Raw genomic sequence first — 15694 nt, forward strand, 5'->3', positions numbered from 1 at the left:
AGCCGCTGACGAGACGCCATCTTTCACGCCCACCCTCATCGCACAGCCTCTCGCTCGAGCGCCCTCAACCTCGGCAGCCTCGCCGCATCGCTGCCGTCGACGTCGTACCAGCCGAGCAGCTCGTCGTTCCACACGTCGGCGCCCGCGTCGGAATCGCGCAAGAAGCGGACCGCCCGGTTGAAGCGCAAGAACAACCTCGACCAGCGCATGCTCAAGGTGCGCATGCTCGAGTCGTCGAAGCCGGACCCAGTGCTCGGCCACCAGCTCGACGAGGCGGGCCAGAAGGTGTGGGAAGGAAGCGAGCTGGCGCGCCTCATCCTCGACAAGGAAGAAGTGTGGGGCGTCAAGGAGGACCGACGGGGCAACCTCGTCTCGACAAAGGCCAAGCCCAAAACCCTCGAGAGCGCCTACGACCGCGCCGAGCGGCTCGAGGCCGAGGCCTTTGGCGGCCCGCGCCGCCTCAACTTTGGCCTCGACGCAAGCGACCGCCAGCTCCTCTTCCAGTCGCTGCCCACCATCATGGTCAAGGACCGCATCCTCGACTCGGCCAACCTCGGCGTCATTATGAAGGGCACGCCCAACCCGGCCGACGTCGGCGCGTTCGAGGACGAGTACACCCGCGTCATCCAGGAGGAGCAGTCCGCCTCGACGATCCTCTCGCGCGTCCTCGACCTGAGGAACGCCAGCGGCAAGGGCATCCAGGTCGAAAACATCCGCCGTATCGTCAACCACTTTGGCCAGCGCGAAAAGATGGAGCAGCTCGGCAAGGGCGTCGACACCGGCAGCGCCGAGGTGCAGGGTGAGTGGTCCCGCCGCTGCAATCCCGTCTCGTCCGTGCTGCAATCGCTGACCACGATTCTTCTGTACTCCCTCCATCTAATCACTCCGATCGCACCCTCCGCCCCACAGCTGCCGTACTGACCTACCGCATCCGCAACCTCGCATCGCACCTGCAAGCGGCACGCCACGACAACTCGAACCGGCGGGCAATGACGCTGCTGGTCCAGCAGCGCGCCAAGATCCTCAAGTACCTCAAGCGCCAGAGCCCAGCACGCTACCACGCCATCCTCCCGCGCATCGGCATCGAGGCGCGCGCCGTCGAGGGCGAGATTGTCGTCCCGGGCAAGCCCAAGATTGCCACGGCCTGATGCCGATGCTGATTCGCTGTGACCTCGACATCCGAGCTCGGTCCACGTGCAATCGAACCCATACCATCACGTCCGCTCGCCTCGGGGTCACAGTCTGTCTTTTCACTCGACTGCCGGTCCGTGTGTCTCTTCGATTTCTTCTAGGCGGCCTTCACATCTCTCCGCATTCTGAGCAGCACGACAAAGGGCGATCGAGTCCTCATCAGCAGCCTTTTCGCGCGCTGTCAGCCCGCCGCTGCGACGCTTCGACGCTGAGCCGCACTCACCAGTGACGCGGATGGGTATTCTGGGTCGGTTATTGGCGCCCGTGGGGACGTTTTCAATCTTGCGCAGCGTCAAGAGGCCCTCGACGACCTTGCCAAAGACGACGTGCTTTCCGTCGAGGAAGTCGCAGGGCTGGCAGGTGATGAAGAACTGGCAGCCATTCGTGCCTGGACCGGAGTTGGCCTGTGAGGGGCCAGGGCGTTGGAGCGCACGAGGTAAGGCCGGTGGGTGTCAGTCAGCCCGCCCCGGTCGCCGCACGCGTCGCTGACAGGACGTCTTGCGCTAGGCGGTGGACTCACCATGCTCAAGAGGCCAGGTGCGTCGTGCTTGAGCTCGAAGTTCTCGTCTGGCCGCCAGCGAAGTGAATCAAGACAGGCAGCGGCACGGTCAGCGCAGTGTGTCACGGACAGGGCGCGACCACCATCTTCGCGCCAGTTCGGCGGTCCTGTGCGCCTCTCTCACCTTCGAACTTGTCTCCATAGATGCTGAGGCTGCCCGTGCCGTCGGCGTTGAGAAAGTCGCCGCCCTGGCACATAAAGTCGCGGATGACACGGTGGAAGATCGAGTTCTTATAGCCCTGCGGCTGGTGGTTGAGGCGGTGCTCGCCCGTGCACAGCTGCCGGAAGTTTTCCGCGGTTCTGCGGGGCGGTCAAGAAAGAGATCGAGCGGGTTGGACATCGAGCAGCGTCAGTGGCGGTCGCTTGGACTTGCGACTGCTGCATCGCACCGCTCGGACACCTACTTTGGCACAATGTCCGAGAAGAGCTCAAACTTGATACGCCCCGCTGGGTTCTCGCCGATGGTGATGTCCATGAAGACGATGGGCCTGCCGTTGGTGCCTGCACCGGCAATGTCCTGCTGCTGCTGCTGCGTCGATGCCATGGCGGCGGTCGTGGTTGCTGCTCGAAGGGGGCGGGAAGAGCGAGGATGTGGCTTGCTGTGTCGGTGGATGGGGGTTGAGGAGAACGTCAGCGGCTGTGGTCGTGGTGGTGGTGGGTGGAGAAGCAGAGGGCCCCAACGGGTGATCGACTCTTGCATGCAGCCCGCCACCAAAAGTCGGTCGAAAATTCCAGCCAAATGCGAGCCTCGACCTTCGCTCCTAACCTCGACGACGTCCTTCCCACCACCGAGGCCCCCCTCCCACGATCTCCTCGCCAGGCTATCCTCAACAGCCTGAAGCTGCCAGCCAGCCTCGCCTGCCTCGCACATGTCGTGGGCTTCCGGCGCCCGCTCCACCTCGAGGGCGGTCGCTCGCCAGATCCGCCACACAGCTTCATCACACCGCGCAGCCACGCCACACGCACCAAGGGGCGTCCGGAACATTGTCACCTCCTACGCCGCGGATTCCAGGCTCGCCGCTTGCAGGATTCTTCCGCCACCGCCGGAACGGGCTTCTTGGACCTCCGCCGCACCGCCTTTCGTTGCGACATGGCACTCGACCGTCTGCTCCTCAATAGCCACGGACAAGGGCAAGGCACGGGCCTCGCCCCGACACGTCGGGACCGCCTCTCCGCCGCTGCTCTATGGAAATCGCCCGACGGGGTCACTGCCAAAAGCGCACGCCGCTTCGCCTCCGCGGATACGCCTGCTCTCATCCAGCGCCAGTTCGAGGCTTGCACCGACAATACCCACGCCCTACGTCGCCGAGCCGCCGCCGGGCCCCCCTCGCGATGGCCTCACCGGGCTAGGGACCACCCACCTCTCCCCGGACATCCTGCTGCGCTGCACCATCTTTGACGCCGCCGGCCTGGCCAAGTCGAGCAGCGGCGTCTTCAAGAAGTCGAAGCTCTGCTCCGACCACGGCCTCGAGCCGCGCGACCTGCGCAAGATCGACTCGCGCGTGCCCAACCTCGTCCCCACCATCCTCGCCCGCAAGGACGGCATCCTCGTCAACATCCTCCACATCCGCGCCATGATCAAGGCCGACATGGTCCTCCTCTTTGACAGCTACGGCAGCTCCGACACCCAGCTCCACTCGGCATTCGTCTATAACCTCCAGTTTAATCTGCGCCAGACGTCGTCGACGCTGCCCTACGAGTTCCGCGCGCTCGAGTCGATCCTGGTCTCGGTGCTGGATGCGCTGCGCATCGAACTCGATCTGATCCGCAGCTGGGCCAGCCGCATCCTCGAGGGCCTCGACGACGACGTCGACCGCGAGAAGCTGCGCGCGCTGCTCCAGGTGTCGCGCAAGCTCAACAGCTTCCTCAGCCGCAGCCGCGGCGTCAAGGGCGCCGTCACCGAGGTGCTCGACGACGACGAGGACATGGCGCTAATGTACCTCACCGACTCCAAGCAGGGCCAGGCGCGCACCGAGCAGAGCAAGATGGACGAGCTCGAGCTGCTCCTCGAGAGCTTCGACAAGCAGGTCGAAGAGGTGCTCGCCGAGACTGAGCAGATCCACAACGACATGAACAATACCCAGGAGGTCGTCGAGCTCATCCTCGACAACAACCGCAACAAGCTGCTCGCCCTCGACCTGCGCACCAGCATCGCCACGCTCGGCATCTCGGCCGGCACGCTGTGGGCCGGCCTCTTTGGCATGAACCTGACGTCGCACTTTGAAGAGGACCAGTACGCCTTCTTTGTCTCGAGCGCCTTTGCCATCCTGACGGCGGCCGTCGTCTCGGCCTACGGCCTCCGCCAGCTGCAGCGCCTTCGCAGGGTCGGCCTGCAGCTGCGCGAGCCGTTTGGCATGACCAGGGGCGCCGCCGGACGCCCGTCCAAGTACGGCTCCGACAAGTACGGCAGCGGCGCCGGCGGCGGGCGCAAACGTCGGTGGTGGTTCCCCTTTGGCTCGTCGTCGAGGTCGCCCGCACCGGCATCCGCTTCGGTGCCCGCCTACCCACTAGCCTCGGCGACCATGTCGGGCTACTACGGCGGTCCGACGTCGGGCAACGCCAACAACGGCACGCGCTTCGTCTCGCCGTTTATGAGGATCGACGAAAAGTACCAGCAGGCGCTGGCGCAGCACATGTCGGATGCCGAGGGTGACCCTAGGCACCCCTTCCCGACGACGCCATCCTCGAAGGCGGCGTCTGGCGACGAAGCCCACGAGAGGCGCGGTCCGCTCTACGCCGGCGTCTCCTCCGATGGTCGGCATGACGATGCCGGTGATGGCAGCGCCCCCGGTGGCGAAGGCGACCAGCAGCCTGGTGGTCTCGGCGGAGTCGGCCTCTCGAGCAAGTGGGAGGCCCGCAAGAAGCGCAAGGAGCAGTAGCGCAGAGAAACCGGGTCGCCTCGCCTCGCCGCGCAGCACCACCACCACTCGCCACCGGTCTCACGACTAGACACGACCGGATATCCGCACCAGGCCCCGTCCCGCGCGGGCCCGCACCTAGAAGAGCATCGTCCCGCATGCAAACGAAACATCGACACTTGTACTTGTACTTGCACCTGCCAATTCGCCCATCTCCTCTTGCTACTCTCTGTCATCTGCCATAGACTGGTGGTGCCGTCGAAGAGCGCAGTTGTCTGGCCTGTCTGACTGCGCGCGTGGTGGCTGGCGTAGGGGGATGGAGCCAGAGAGGGAGACCTGGAGGCGGGCAGGGAGAAAGCCGAGCGAGCCAAGACCGAGAAAAAAGATCCGAGACGCTGGCTGTCTGGCTGGCTGGCTGGCGTGGGCTGCGTGTGGGCCCTCCTAGCCTGGCCAGGCCTGTCGAAACAAACGCGGGGGAGCGACCCCCCTCCTAGCCTCTGGGCTGGTGCCCGCGGTGCGAAGAACGGACCACTTTGGCCCCCGCCTCGCCCGCGCGCTCGTGGCACCGCCTGCACCTTTCTTCGCTCGCTCGGGTCGGCAGGCAGGCAGGCTGGCTTGCATGGCTCGAAGCAGCAGCTGCCACCTGGCGCACAACCACCATCGCCGCCGCCGCCGCCTCGTCTTCCCCTCCTCATCCTCGAATTCCCTGCGGCTTCCCTCTCCTTCCCTCCATCTTCCCCCCCACACGTCGGCTCGCTCCCTCTCGACATCTTACCAGCCGCCATGTCGACGTCCAAGCCTACCGGCGAGGCCCACTTTGTTATTGGAGGCGCCGGCTTCCTCGGCTCGCGCATCGCCCTGGCGCTCAAGCAGCGCGGCGAGAAGCACGTCTCCGTCTTTGACCTCAACCCGTCGCGCCAGCCCATTGAAAAGGTCGAGTACTACACCGGCGACATCACCTCCGAGACGTCGCTCCGCCACGCCCTCATCCAGGCCCGCGACGCCGCCGACATCGACCCGGCCAACCTCGGCAGCCCAAAGGAACCCAAGGGCGTCGTCATCTACCACACCGCCAGCCCCGTCGCTGGCCTCGGTCCCGACGTCTACGAGAAGGTCAATGTCGTCGGCACCCAGACCGTCATCAAGGTCGCCCAGAAAAAGGAGCTCGCCGTCACAAAGCTCGTCTTTACCTCGAGCGCAGGCGTCGTCTTTGACGGCAACAGCCTGATCAACGTCGACGAGAGGATGCCCTTCCCCGAGAAGCCCCTCGACGCCTACAACGACACCAAGGTGAGTGCCTGCCGGTCGGGAGCCTCTACCGGCATATCGTCTGACTCCGATCCTCCTTTCCTCCATTCCTCCATTCCCCCACTCTCCCTCTCTCTCTCTCTCTTTACCTCGCTCTCTCTCAGGCCAAGGCAGAGAAGGCGGTGCTCGAGGCCAACGGCTTCGAGGCCGGCGAGCTGCGGACGTGCGCCATCCGACCGGCCGGCATCTTTGGCATCGGCGACAGGCAGGCGCTGCCCGGCTTCATGCAGGTGCTGCGGACGGGCAAGACCAAGTTCCAGATCGGCGACAACTCCAACCTCTTTGACTGGACCTACGTCGACAACGTCGTCCACGCGCACCTGCTCGCCGCCGACAAGCTGTACACGGCCGGCGCCGACGCTGCCGAGCTGTCAGAGGAGGTGCTCGAGTCCAAAGTGGTGGCAAGCGACGAAAAGGCCGGCGTGCGCGAGGTGCCCACGAGCGAGGCGCGCGAGGACACGCCCGCCGGCTCGACCGACTATGCGCGCCGCCTGCCGTCGACGCTGAGCCCAGAGACGCTCGAGTCGACGCTCGACGTGCGGCCCGTGGCGCGCAACCGCTACGACCAGTTCTTCCACATCATGAACCCGGACGTGCCCTCGGCCGGTTCGCCGCTCTCTCCCGAGTTCCCGCTGGTCGAGGACTCGGTACCCGTGGCCGGCGAGGCCTTCTTCATCACCAACGGCCAGCCGATGCCCTTCTGGGACTTTCCGCGGGCGCTGTGGGCGGGCATGGGCCACGTTGTGCCGGACAACAAGGTGTGGAGACTCAGCAAGGATTGGGGGCTCACGCTGGCGGGCTACGCCGAGACGTTTGCGTGGCTGACGGGCCGCGAGGTGCAGTTCACAAAGTACAAGGTCACATACACGGCCAGCGCGCGGTACTACAACATCGAAAAGGCGCGCCGCGTGCTCGGGTACGAGCCCCTCGTCGGCATGGAGGAGGCCATCAAGCGCAGCGTCCAGTGGTGGAGGGAGGAGCACCCCGAGGACATCGTCGACGACGCCGGCACCGCACCGGTCAAGTCCGGCTGAGCGCAGCGCCGACCTTCCTGCGCGATGCCTTGCGGCTCCACGACCCTCGCTGGCCTGGCCACCCCTGTCCCAGCACCATCGCTGGCCTGGCAACCCCTGTCCCAACACCATCGATCCACTCACCCTGCTTGTACATAGACGACCCACGGCGCGCACCCCGCTGGCAACGACCAAGGAACCGGACGCCGCTGTCGTTCGCGATACCTGTCATCTTCTGGTGTCGTGCTGTTCGCCGCAGACTACTGTGGACTGCCGGTCTGCTACGACGAACATGTCGGAGAAGTGACCGTCTGACGGCAGGCCAGGCTAGGCAAGTGCAGCACGGGGGCGACGACCACCGGCATGGTACGAGCTTCGGTTCCGACACGAGCCCTTCCCCCCATGCATCTGACACAGGCTGAAGTAAGGAGGCGGTCCGCTGCCTGTGCTCGCCTTGAAGTCCTCCATCGACTCCGCGCCGTTTGGCCAGGCCCGTTGCCGCCCGTCGCCGCGGCACGGCTTTCGTCGGCGCGCCTCACCGAGCCAGGCGGGCGTATGCAGGTCGTGCCGAAAACCGGCACAGGAACGCCCGCTCACGCCCAGCCCAGCCCAGGCTAGGCCAGGCCGCCTGCCTGGCCTCACGCCAAAACCTTCCGCTGGCTTGGCTCCTTCGGGGCACAGCGGCATCGCAGCAGCCACCATCTTCCATCGGACTTGAGAGGGGGGCCCTCACACACACACAGCGACAAAGATCCGAGCATACCCTGGCCTGGCCTCCCGTGGCTCCAATCTGGCTGCACCCAGGTTCATGCTCTGTGCGCACCCTCCCCTAGCCTGCTCGATCTGCCTTTGCCTCGTGGCCTGCTCCCCCCCCCCGAACGGAGAGAGCCTTGCTTCATATCGGTCCGCCTCGAGCCTCGAGCTCCGACCACGACGCTCTCGCACGCCATCGAGCATGCAGGACGAGGGACAAAGAGTCATGCCCTCTGCACCAGGCCTTCCTTCTGGCCCTGGCCAAGAAACGATGCGAGATGATCCGCTCGCCGCTCTGTCCTGCCATCAGAAGCTCAGGTTCGTACATACGCGTACGTAAGAGCCGCGTATGTAGCCTCTGGCCGGCCTGCCCAGCTGATCGCCAAGACGTCTGCCGCCGTATCATGCCCCGCCTGAAAAACCGTCGCTTGGCTCGAAGGTCCGGGAAGCCATCGGAAGAAGCTCTACGTCGCGACGGGCCTCGCCCTTGTACGGCACCGCTTCGTCCCCGTCTCCGTCCGGGTCGACATCGACGAGACTATCAGGGCGCGCGAGCAAGAGGGCAAGCAGGTACGAGCTGCGAGCTCGAGCTGCGAGCCCTTTGAAGGATCGATAGAGACTACTCGATCTTGTCGCGAGACCCCAGACGTCGCAAGTCCGAGGTACGAAGGGGGCGCGCACCGCCGCGGTGAGTCAGGTTCTCGTTGCGACCTTGCTTCCCCTTGCTTGCTTGCCGCTTGCTTCTTGAACTGTTTCACGGTTGCTCCTTGAACAAGACAGAGGACAGCCTACCGGTAGCTACACTCTCGTACCCGTACCAACACGGCGGGCTGTGTTGTTCGCATGGGAACGAGGCTGTGCGAGCCGACGTCGCGTTGCTTACCGTTGGTCTCCATGAGTCGCCTGATCGCCCTCGTCGGGTCTCTGCTTGTTGATTGGCTCTGGACAGCGGCCCTCATACCAAGGACCCTTCAGGTTAACGTCCGTCCGCCGACGATGCGGAGCGATGGCTTCCTCTCCACGCGCCCTACTAGCTCTCGCTGGGTCCCATCGAGCTGCAACCGCAGCAACGTGGTCTCTCACCGCCCCTAGGCAGCGCCGTCGGTGCCAATTGTCCAGAGCAGGAGTCGATGTGTGGACAGCCCGTAAGCACAGGCGAGCTGCTAACACGTTGCTCCTGACCACCGAGTGGTCGGACGACGACGTGAGGCAACTTCGAGCCGGCATGAGAGAAAGGCGTTGCATTGTCCCCTCCTCCTCAGTGCGGAACTGTGCGCCAATCGGATCGGCCAATTGGCTCGACAGGCAGCGCTGCGCTCTGAGTACATACAGTACTGATAGTCTTCGGTACCTCGAACAAGTAGGCGAAGCGGGCTGGATCCTTTGCAACTGGCGATAGCGCTGCAGGGAACCGCCGGACAACGACGACGACGACGACGACGGCGAAAGACGCAGGGCAAGCACTTGCTCGTGGCCGCGGCTACTTACGCAGACACCGCGAGAAGCGAACACGGTACGCTGTGGCGAGGCAGGAATCCGAAGAAGTGTAGGTGAGGCTCCCGGTCGAGTTCGAGGTCAACGTTCAGCTCGAGGTCAGACGAGGACAAGGACAAGGGCGAGGTCGAGGTCGGGGTCGAGGGACGGGGCCATCCAGAAATCCGTCTTTTTCGAATTCATCCCGGTCGGGCGCGGGCAAAGGGGCGGGCAGCCCCATCGGCCGACCGGAAGACGCTGGCCGGAACGCAATCAGGCAGACGGGCAACCAAACGCCCGGCCTCGCCGAGACAGGCCAGAGAGCGAGCGAGCGGGCGAGGCAGACAGACACCCACTTCGCATCGTCTCTCGCTCTCCTGCTTGTACGCGTGCCTGCCGCTGCCCCACGATCAACGACGCACCCTAACGGCAAGCTACAGCCGACGCACGCCCATCATAGCCTTGCCTCGCCCCAGCCAACCTACCGTACCTCTCTCGTCGCCCATCCTCTCCGCCGCCGCCGCCGCCGCCGCCGCCCGCTCTCGACAACTTCGGGCCCTCTGCCCAAGCGGGACAGCCTAGCTACCGTACCTACCAGCCCCGCCTGTCAGAGGACGTGCGCCTTCCCGTCGGCGTCCGCAGCGTCGACCGAGCCTCGATTGTCGCCGCACTGCAGAGATAGGCACAGGCCAGGAATCAGCAGAGTACGTGGTGGGTTCCTTCTCGCCCCGCCGTCGAGATCCGGGTCGACTGCGAAGCCACCCTCCAGGCGGCTGCTGCTGTTGCTGCCGCTGCCGCTGCCTCCTCCTCCTGAGACGCGGCAGAGGACAGGAGTCGGGCGGGGCCCAGGTGCATCCACCATGTCTTCGCCGGGCAATCGTCCCGCCGGCCAACGAGGGCGAGCAGAGCAGGGCCCAGAGATGAGCAAAGTGGAGCAACACGGCCATCGACACCCACCGTCCTCGACGCTGCATCGCCGCCCGAACCCTTCCGGCTCGTCGTCTTCTGCTACAACCACCACCACCACTACTGCCGTCGGCGCTGATCCCGTCTCTGCCTCCGCACCGGCCAACGACGACGATAGCCGCCCCGACACCGTCGACGCCCCTTCTTCTCGCGGTGGCGATCCCCGCGAACGCCAGACCTCTCGGCTTGCCCAAGCGCCTCCGTTGCCGCAGCCGACCTCAGCTTCGACATCGGCATTGACATCGCACCATTCATTCACGGAGCCATCGCAGGGCTTCTTGGGCTTCGCAGGCGTCATTGGCAGAGCCTCGCCGCACGCAGCGCCCAGCATCGATACCTCGTTCCGGGCAGCGTCAGCGCTTTCCCCCCCGTCGGGCGCTCCGTCTCCAGCACGCTCCGTCTCGGCCCTCTCCGAGGCCGGATCCTCGCGCATCCTCCCGCCACCGCCGTTCGCCCCCTCGCCGCCATCGTTCGGCAGGGATCCGGACCCCTTCCGACCGCCTTCGCGCACCGCCTTTGACAGCGCGAAGCGCTCGCACCTCGTCGGCGGGCTGCATCGGCCGCCGCAGCGCTACCCACCGGTCCCTGGCATGTCGACCGGACCCGACAGCAGCAGTGCCGCCTCGACCTCGTCTGCATCGCCCTCGCTCTGGAACCACGCGCCGGGCACGTCCGGCTCGGACGCATCCGTGGCCAGCCCCGCTTCATCCATCCACCACCACCACCACCAGCAGCGAGCATCGGCAGGGTTAGCGGCGGTAGGGTCAGCGGCCCACCACATCTCGCCGAGCTACTCCCTCTCTGGCGGCCCGCCGTCGCGTCCCGGATTCGCGATGCCACCATCGGCGGCTGAGGCAGACACGCTGAGCTCGGCACCGCATCAGCTGGCCGCTCTGCGCAAGCCTGACACGGATGGCGAACTCCAGGGAGCCGCAGGCGAGGTGCGCGGCCTCAAACGCAAGGGCTCTCCGACTGCGGGTCACCACGAGCGTGTTCGGAGTGGATCCGACACGGGCAACGGCAGCCCCGTCCGCGGAGCGCCGGGACCGGATCACGCCGCGACGTCGTCCAATGGCACTCCCGAGGGCAAGGCCGGCGGCGGCGATAAGGGCTCGAGCAAGCGCATCAAGACGGCTCGCGCATGCGACTCGTGCCGCCGCAAGAAGATCCGGTGCGACGTCATCGACGACGGCGGTCCGCCGATGGCCAACGTCAACAACGGCAACGGCGGCCTCATCTGCGCCCACTGCCGGCAGTACGGCTTCGAGTGCACCTTTTTCCTGCCCATCACCGAGACGCGCTTCAAGAAGAAGCGGGAGCGCGAGGCCGAGGAGGCAGCAGCGGCGGCGAGCCGGATGGGCCTGTCGGGCCTGGGCATGGGAATGGGGATGGGCATGGCGCCGGGATACGGGATGGCGCACCCTGGCTACCCGCATGCAGGCATGCTGCCGGGGCAGCCGGCTCACTTTGGTCCCTCTGCTGCCGCCGCCGCGAGTGCGATCCCGCCGCTCCGGCCGAGCGCTTCGCAGGAGTGGTCCTATCACCACGCCGCCGCTCCGTCGAGGTTGGCGGCGACGCTCCCCACTTTTACCAGCGGACCCCTCGGCGCCGCTGCCGCCGCCCCAGGTCAGTCCGCCGCGGAAGTGTCTGCCGTGGCGGCGGCAGCGGCGGCGGCCGCATCTTCCTCCAGCCCGCCGGGCCAGTCGGGTCCGTCGCGACTGGCAGGCACCGACAAGGCTGTGGCCCACGAGGGCGGCCGGCCTGCCTGGCCTCCGCCGGATGCAAAGGTGCTGGGCCCCACCTCGATCGCTTACATTGTCCACTCGACCGCGTTTGTGCCCGGCGCCGCCATCGAGGCGCACGACGTCAAGCACAACCAGACGTTCGAGGTCGGGGCGAGCGGTGACGGCGTCATCAAGTTCCACAAGCCGCCAAAGCAGAGGATCGCGTCGTCCGGGGCCGACTCGGTGAGCGGCGACGAAGAGGACGAGGTGACCAACATTCCAGACTCGATCAAGGGCCGGCTGGCGGGCGACGTCGTCGAGAAGCTGGTCAACACCTACTTTGAGAAGATCGCCACCCTCTTCCCCGTCATCACCAAGTCCGAGTTCGTCCACATCCAGCGGCCACCGCCGCTGCTCCTCTACGCCATCTGCGGCGTATCGGCCCTCAGCCGCGACGTGCCGGGCGAGGTTCTGGGCGCCATCAAGCTGACGCTCAACGCCATCTTCCGGGACAACGACTTCCTGTCCAACTCGTCGTCCAACACGGTCCGGGCGCTGCTGATCCTCAGCCTGCACTCGGACCTGCACGGCTCCAGCGCGGTCCAGTCTGGCTCTCGTGCCTGGAGCCGCACGGGGACGGCGATACGGATGGCGCAGGACCTCGGCCTCCACCGCGACGCCAGCGGCAAGGACGACGTCCACGACGACGCCTTCTTTGCCGAGAGCAAGCGCCGGGTGTGGGGCTGCTGCGTGACGGCGGACCGGAGCCTCAGCATCGCCATGGGCCGCCCGCTTGCCATCGACCTGACCGACTGCGATGTCCGGCTGCCGTCGCCGTTTGAGATCCTGCGATCGCCCAACGACCTCAGGTCGGACCCGACCACCGACCGCCCGTTCGCCTTCAACACCGAGATGCTCAAGCTCTGCATCCTCTTTGGACGCGTGATGAAGACGATTTACAGCCCGACGGGCCTGATGAAGGCGACCGACGACGAAATCACCAGCCTGCTCAACGACATGGACCGGTGGAAGGAATCGCTGCCCGCCGAGCTCCAGTTTCAGGGGCCCGAGTCGTCGCCGCCGGCCGGCATCCTCCACGTCGGCTACGCCTGCCTGACGATGCTCTTCTTCCGCGTCTTTATGCGCATCTCGTACGTCTGCCCGACGCACCTCAACTTCAGCCTGACGATTGAGCGGATGACGTCGATGATCCGCTACTCGGCAGAGTCGATCGCCTGGGTCGACAACAACGACTTCTACCTCGACTCGATGCACTTTGTCACCTACTGCCTGGTGTCGTGCGCCACGGTGCAGTACCACGCCTGCGTGCGCCGCGGCGACCCCAACGCGCTGGGCCACCTCAAGAAGCTCCACGACGTCATGGTCCGTCAGCGCAACGCCGACAACCTCGGCGAGAACCTGTCGGCACGGCGCAAGACGATCGACATTATCACGCTCCTCTACGAGTCGGCATCGGGCGCCTACGCCAACTCGCCGTGCACCGGCAGCCTCAACCCGACCGCCGGCGTCACCAACCGCGGTAGCCAGGACCAGATCCGCGGCATCGTCTTCCGCGCCGACGCCTCCAAGCCGGGCGGCGGCGTCTACGTGGCGGTCAAGCGCGAGCTGATGCTCCGCGACCTGCCCAAGGGCACCCTCATCCTGCAGGAGACCGAGGACGGCAACCGGGTGCCGGCGCTGGTGCGGACCTCGCTCGACGGCGACGGCGGGTGGCAGACGTTTGAGCAGTACCGCGCGGCGCTCATGGCGTCGGCCAAGCAGGGCATCGCCCAGGCGCAGCTCCCCAACAGCAGCGCAGCACCCAACGGATTTACGGCGTTGGCGACGAGCGGCCTCGATGGTCAGCAGGGCACGCAGGCGGGCTCGGGCATGCCGCTCGACGGTCCGCCGACGATTGTCTTCCCAACGCCCTCGGACGTTGCAGCGGGCACCGGTCCTGCGCCTGCTGCGAGCGTGGGAGCCGATGGAGGGGCGGATGGCGGAGGAGCTGGGCTGGCGCCGCCGGGGGCCAACCTCACCTACCTTGGCGGAGACGTCTGGCAGGACGCCGAGGGTCGACCGGTGAGCAGCCGCGGCTCGAGGCTGGTGACCATGGTTCCGCTCTCGCCGGGCATCAATGGCGGCGCGGCGCTCGGGTCGGACCCCAACTTCCAGCTTCCCTTTGGCGGACCGACGGGCCAGCTGCAGGTGACGCGCAACACGGTGCTTCCGGGCGACCCCAACTTCAACCTCAACCCGCACCTCAACGACGGCTACTGGGCGCCCGCCGAATTCGTCCTCGACGGCAACGGCCAGCTGACGGGCTCGGCTGGCGGTGCCGGCGGCGGGTTCGATACCCTGATGCTCGACAGCATACCCGGCGAGTCGCTCGACTTTGCAAACTGGGACGCCTTTTTCCAGAAACTCAACCAGGCCCAGACGCCCGCCCAGTCTGCCGGTGCGGGTGCGGGTGCGGGTGCGGGTGCGGGTGCAGGTGCAGGTGCGGATCAGGTGCAGGCGAATGGTGGACAGCAACAGCAACAGCAGCCGCAGCAGGATGGACCGAGTCAGTCGGTCCTCGGTGGCGCTCCTGCCACCAGCGGCGGCGCTGCACTGCACACCGGATCGTGAGCGGCCGCTCCTCGCCCCTCCTCCCAGTCCTCGACTCCCGTCCTTCCACCTCGGAGACACGACTCGATCGACGCCCTTGCGACGCTGCGGTCGTGCCTGGCGTCGTTGTTCTCTGGAATCGTCTAAAGAATCCCGACAGTCACGGAGAATCTAGCAGCATGCATGCCCGCCTTTTGCCACACCTGTTCGGCTGTCGGGCCAAGCAAAGGTCCGACGGCATCACACGAGGCGGGTCGATGCGGTTCGGAAGGGCCATCATTACCGGGAATGCTGGACTGAACATACAAAGTCTACGTACGTACGTGCGATCATACGTCAAGAGCCGGTCTTGACGACGTGGAGAGGCGGGTTGACGGGCTTGCTCAGAGGACGTTGCGGATGTCTCGGGCGACCCGCTTGGTGCCCTTGACGACCTGCTGGATGCGGTGGAAGTGGTGCGACGACGACGTGCGCTTCCTCAGCTTGGTCAGATGGTGGTTGCACGGGCACGTGTGCGGCTTGGCCGCGTCGGCCTCGTCGTCGCCGTTCTTTGCCCGGTCCTCGGATTTGCCGCCACCCTCGGCCGCCGCCTGCGCCTGCGCCGGCGCCTCGGTCGCTGCTGCCGTTGCCTTGTTCTCCTTGTCCTCGTCCTGCGCTGCGGGTGGAGGGAGGGAGAGGTGCCAGGTCCTGCAGCCGCGCCTGCACGAGCAGGCCTGGCACCTCTCTACGCCGTCGTCGTCGGTCGAGACGACGCTCGACGCGATCGAGGAAAACGTGTCGCTCTTCTGCAGGCTGTACGGCGACGAGGGCGAGGCGGACCTGGCAAACGACGAAGACGACGACACGAGCGACACCGACGAGGCACTGCTGGGACCGTCGGGGATGCGCTGCATGGCCGAGATGAGCGGGTCGTCGGAGAAGGGCGTGCCCTCGGCCGTCAGCTGGCGCGAGACGGTGCTCGAAGTCGAGGGCGCCGGCGAGGCGGTCCGCAGCGGGTGCAGAGGCCGCGCCCTGGAGACGGAGGGTGAACCGGGCGCCGGAGAAGGTGCAGCGGCGGAGGCGGGCGAGGTGGCAGGAGCGGCGCCGGTCTCGGGCTCTGCCGTGACGGAGCCGAGGTTGAGCATCTTGGTGGTGAGCACGCTGAGGATCGAGGATCGCTTCGAGGCCGGTGCATCGGTGCCCTCGGCGGCGTCGGCAGGCTCCTCGGTGGCCGCCGTGGGGGCGGGCTGCTTGATGCGG

At 66.3% G+C, this 15694-nt stretch overlaps 6 protein-coding genes across 6 annotated transcripts in view; 4 read left to right on the plus strand and 2 right to left on the minus strand.

The window, feature by feature from the left end:
• The window catches only part of PFL1_03815 (uncharacterized protein), a gene marked incomplete at both ends in the record, with an annotated part of 1319 nt that extends 171 nt beyond the window's left edge, over positions 1-1148 (plus strand). Inside the window, 2 exons of the mRNA XM_007881339.1 lie at positions 47-799; positions 910-1148. Of these exons, the coding sequence (XP_007879530.1) occupies positions 47-799; positions 910-1148 (992 nt within the window). The remainder of the gene's footprint in view (positions 1-46; positions 800-909) is intronic.
• A 151-nt stretch (positions 1149-1299) lies between these two features.
• Positions 1300-2294, minus strand: PFL1_03816 (uncharacterized protein; the record flags this gene model as incomplete). Its single annotated transcript, XM_007881340.1, has 5 exons — positions 1300-1316; positions 1415-1595; positions 1712-1758; positions 1875-2050; positions 2155-2294. 5 exons carry the CDS (start codon positions 2292-2294, stop codon positions 1300-1302), a joined length of 561 nt encoding a protein of 186 aa, XP_007879531.1.
• A 325-nt stretch (positions 2295-2619) lies between these two features.
• On the plus strand, positions 2620-4629 carry PFL1_03817 (uncharacterized protein; the record flags this gene model as incomplete). Its single annotated transcript, XM_007881341.1, has 1 exon — positions 2620-4629. One exon carries the CDS (start codon positions 2620-2622, stop codon positions 4627-4629), a length of 2010 nt encoding a protein of 669 aa, XP_007879532.1.
• Positions 4630-5391: 762 nt separating this feature from the next.
• Positions 5392-6950, plus strand: PFL1_03818 (uncharacterized protein; the record flags this gene model as incomplete). Its single annotated transcript, XM_007881342.1, has 2 exons — positions 5392-5898; positions 6021-6950. 2 exons carry the CDS (start codon positions 5392-5394, stop codon positions 6948-6950), a joined length of 1437 nt encoding a protein of 478 aa, XP_007879533.1.
• Positions 6951-10711: 3761 nt separating this feature from the next.
• On the plus strand, positions 10712-14476 carry PFL1_03819 (uncharacterized protein; the record flags this gene model as incomplete). The annotated part of the gene is made up of 2 exons (XM_007881343.1): positions 10712-11615; positions 11748-14476. 2 exons carry the CDS (start codon positions 10712-10714, stop codon positions 14474-14476), a joined length of 3633 nt encoding a protein of 1210 aa, XP_007879534.1.
• A 362-nt stretch (positions 14477-14838) lies between these two features.
• Positions 14839-15694, minus strand: part of PFL1_03820 (uncharacterized protein) — a gene marked incomplete at both ends in the record, with an annotated part of 1372 nt that continues 516 nt past the window's right edge. The window contains one exon of the mRNA XM_007881344.1: positions 14839-15681. Coding sequence (XP_007879535.1) covers positions 14839-15681 — 843 coding nt within the window. The remainder of the gene's footprint in view (positions 15682-15694) is intronic.

Source organism: Pseudozyma flocculosa (genome assembly GCF_000417875.1).
Source record: "Pseudozyma flocculosa PF-1 unplaced genomic scaffold scaffold00012, whole genome shotgun sequence".
NCBI classification, from domain to species: domain Eukaryota; kingdom Fungi; phylum Basidiomycota; class Ustilaginomycetes; order Ustilaginales; family Ustilaginaceae; genus Pseudozyma; species Pseudozyma flocculosa.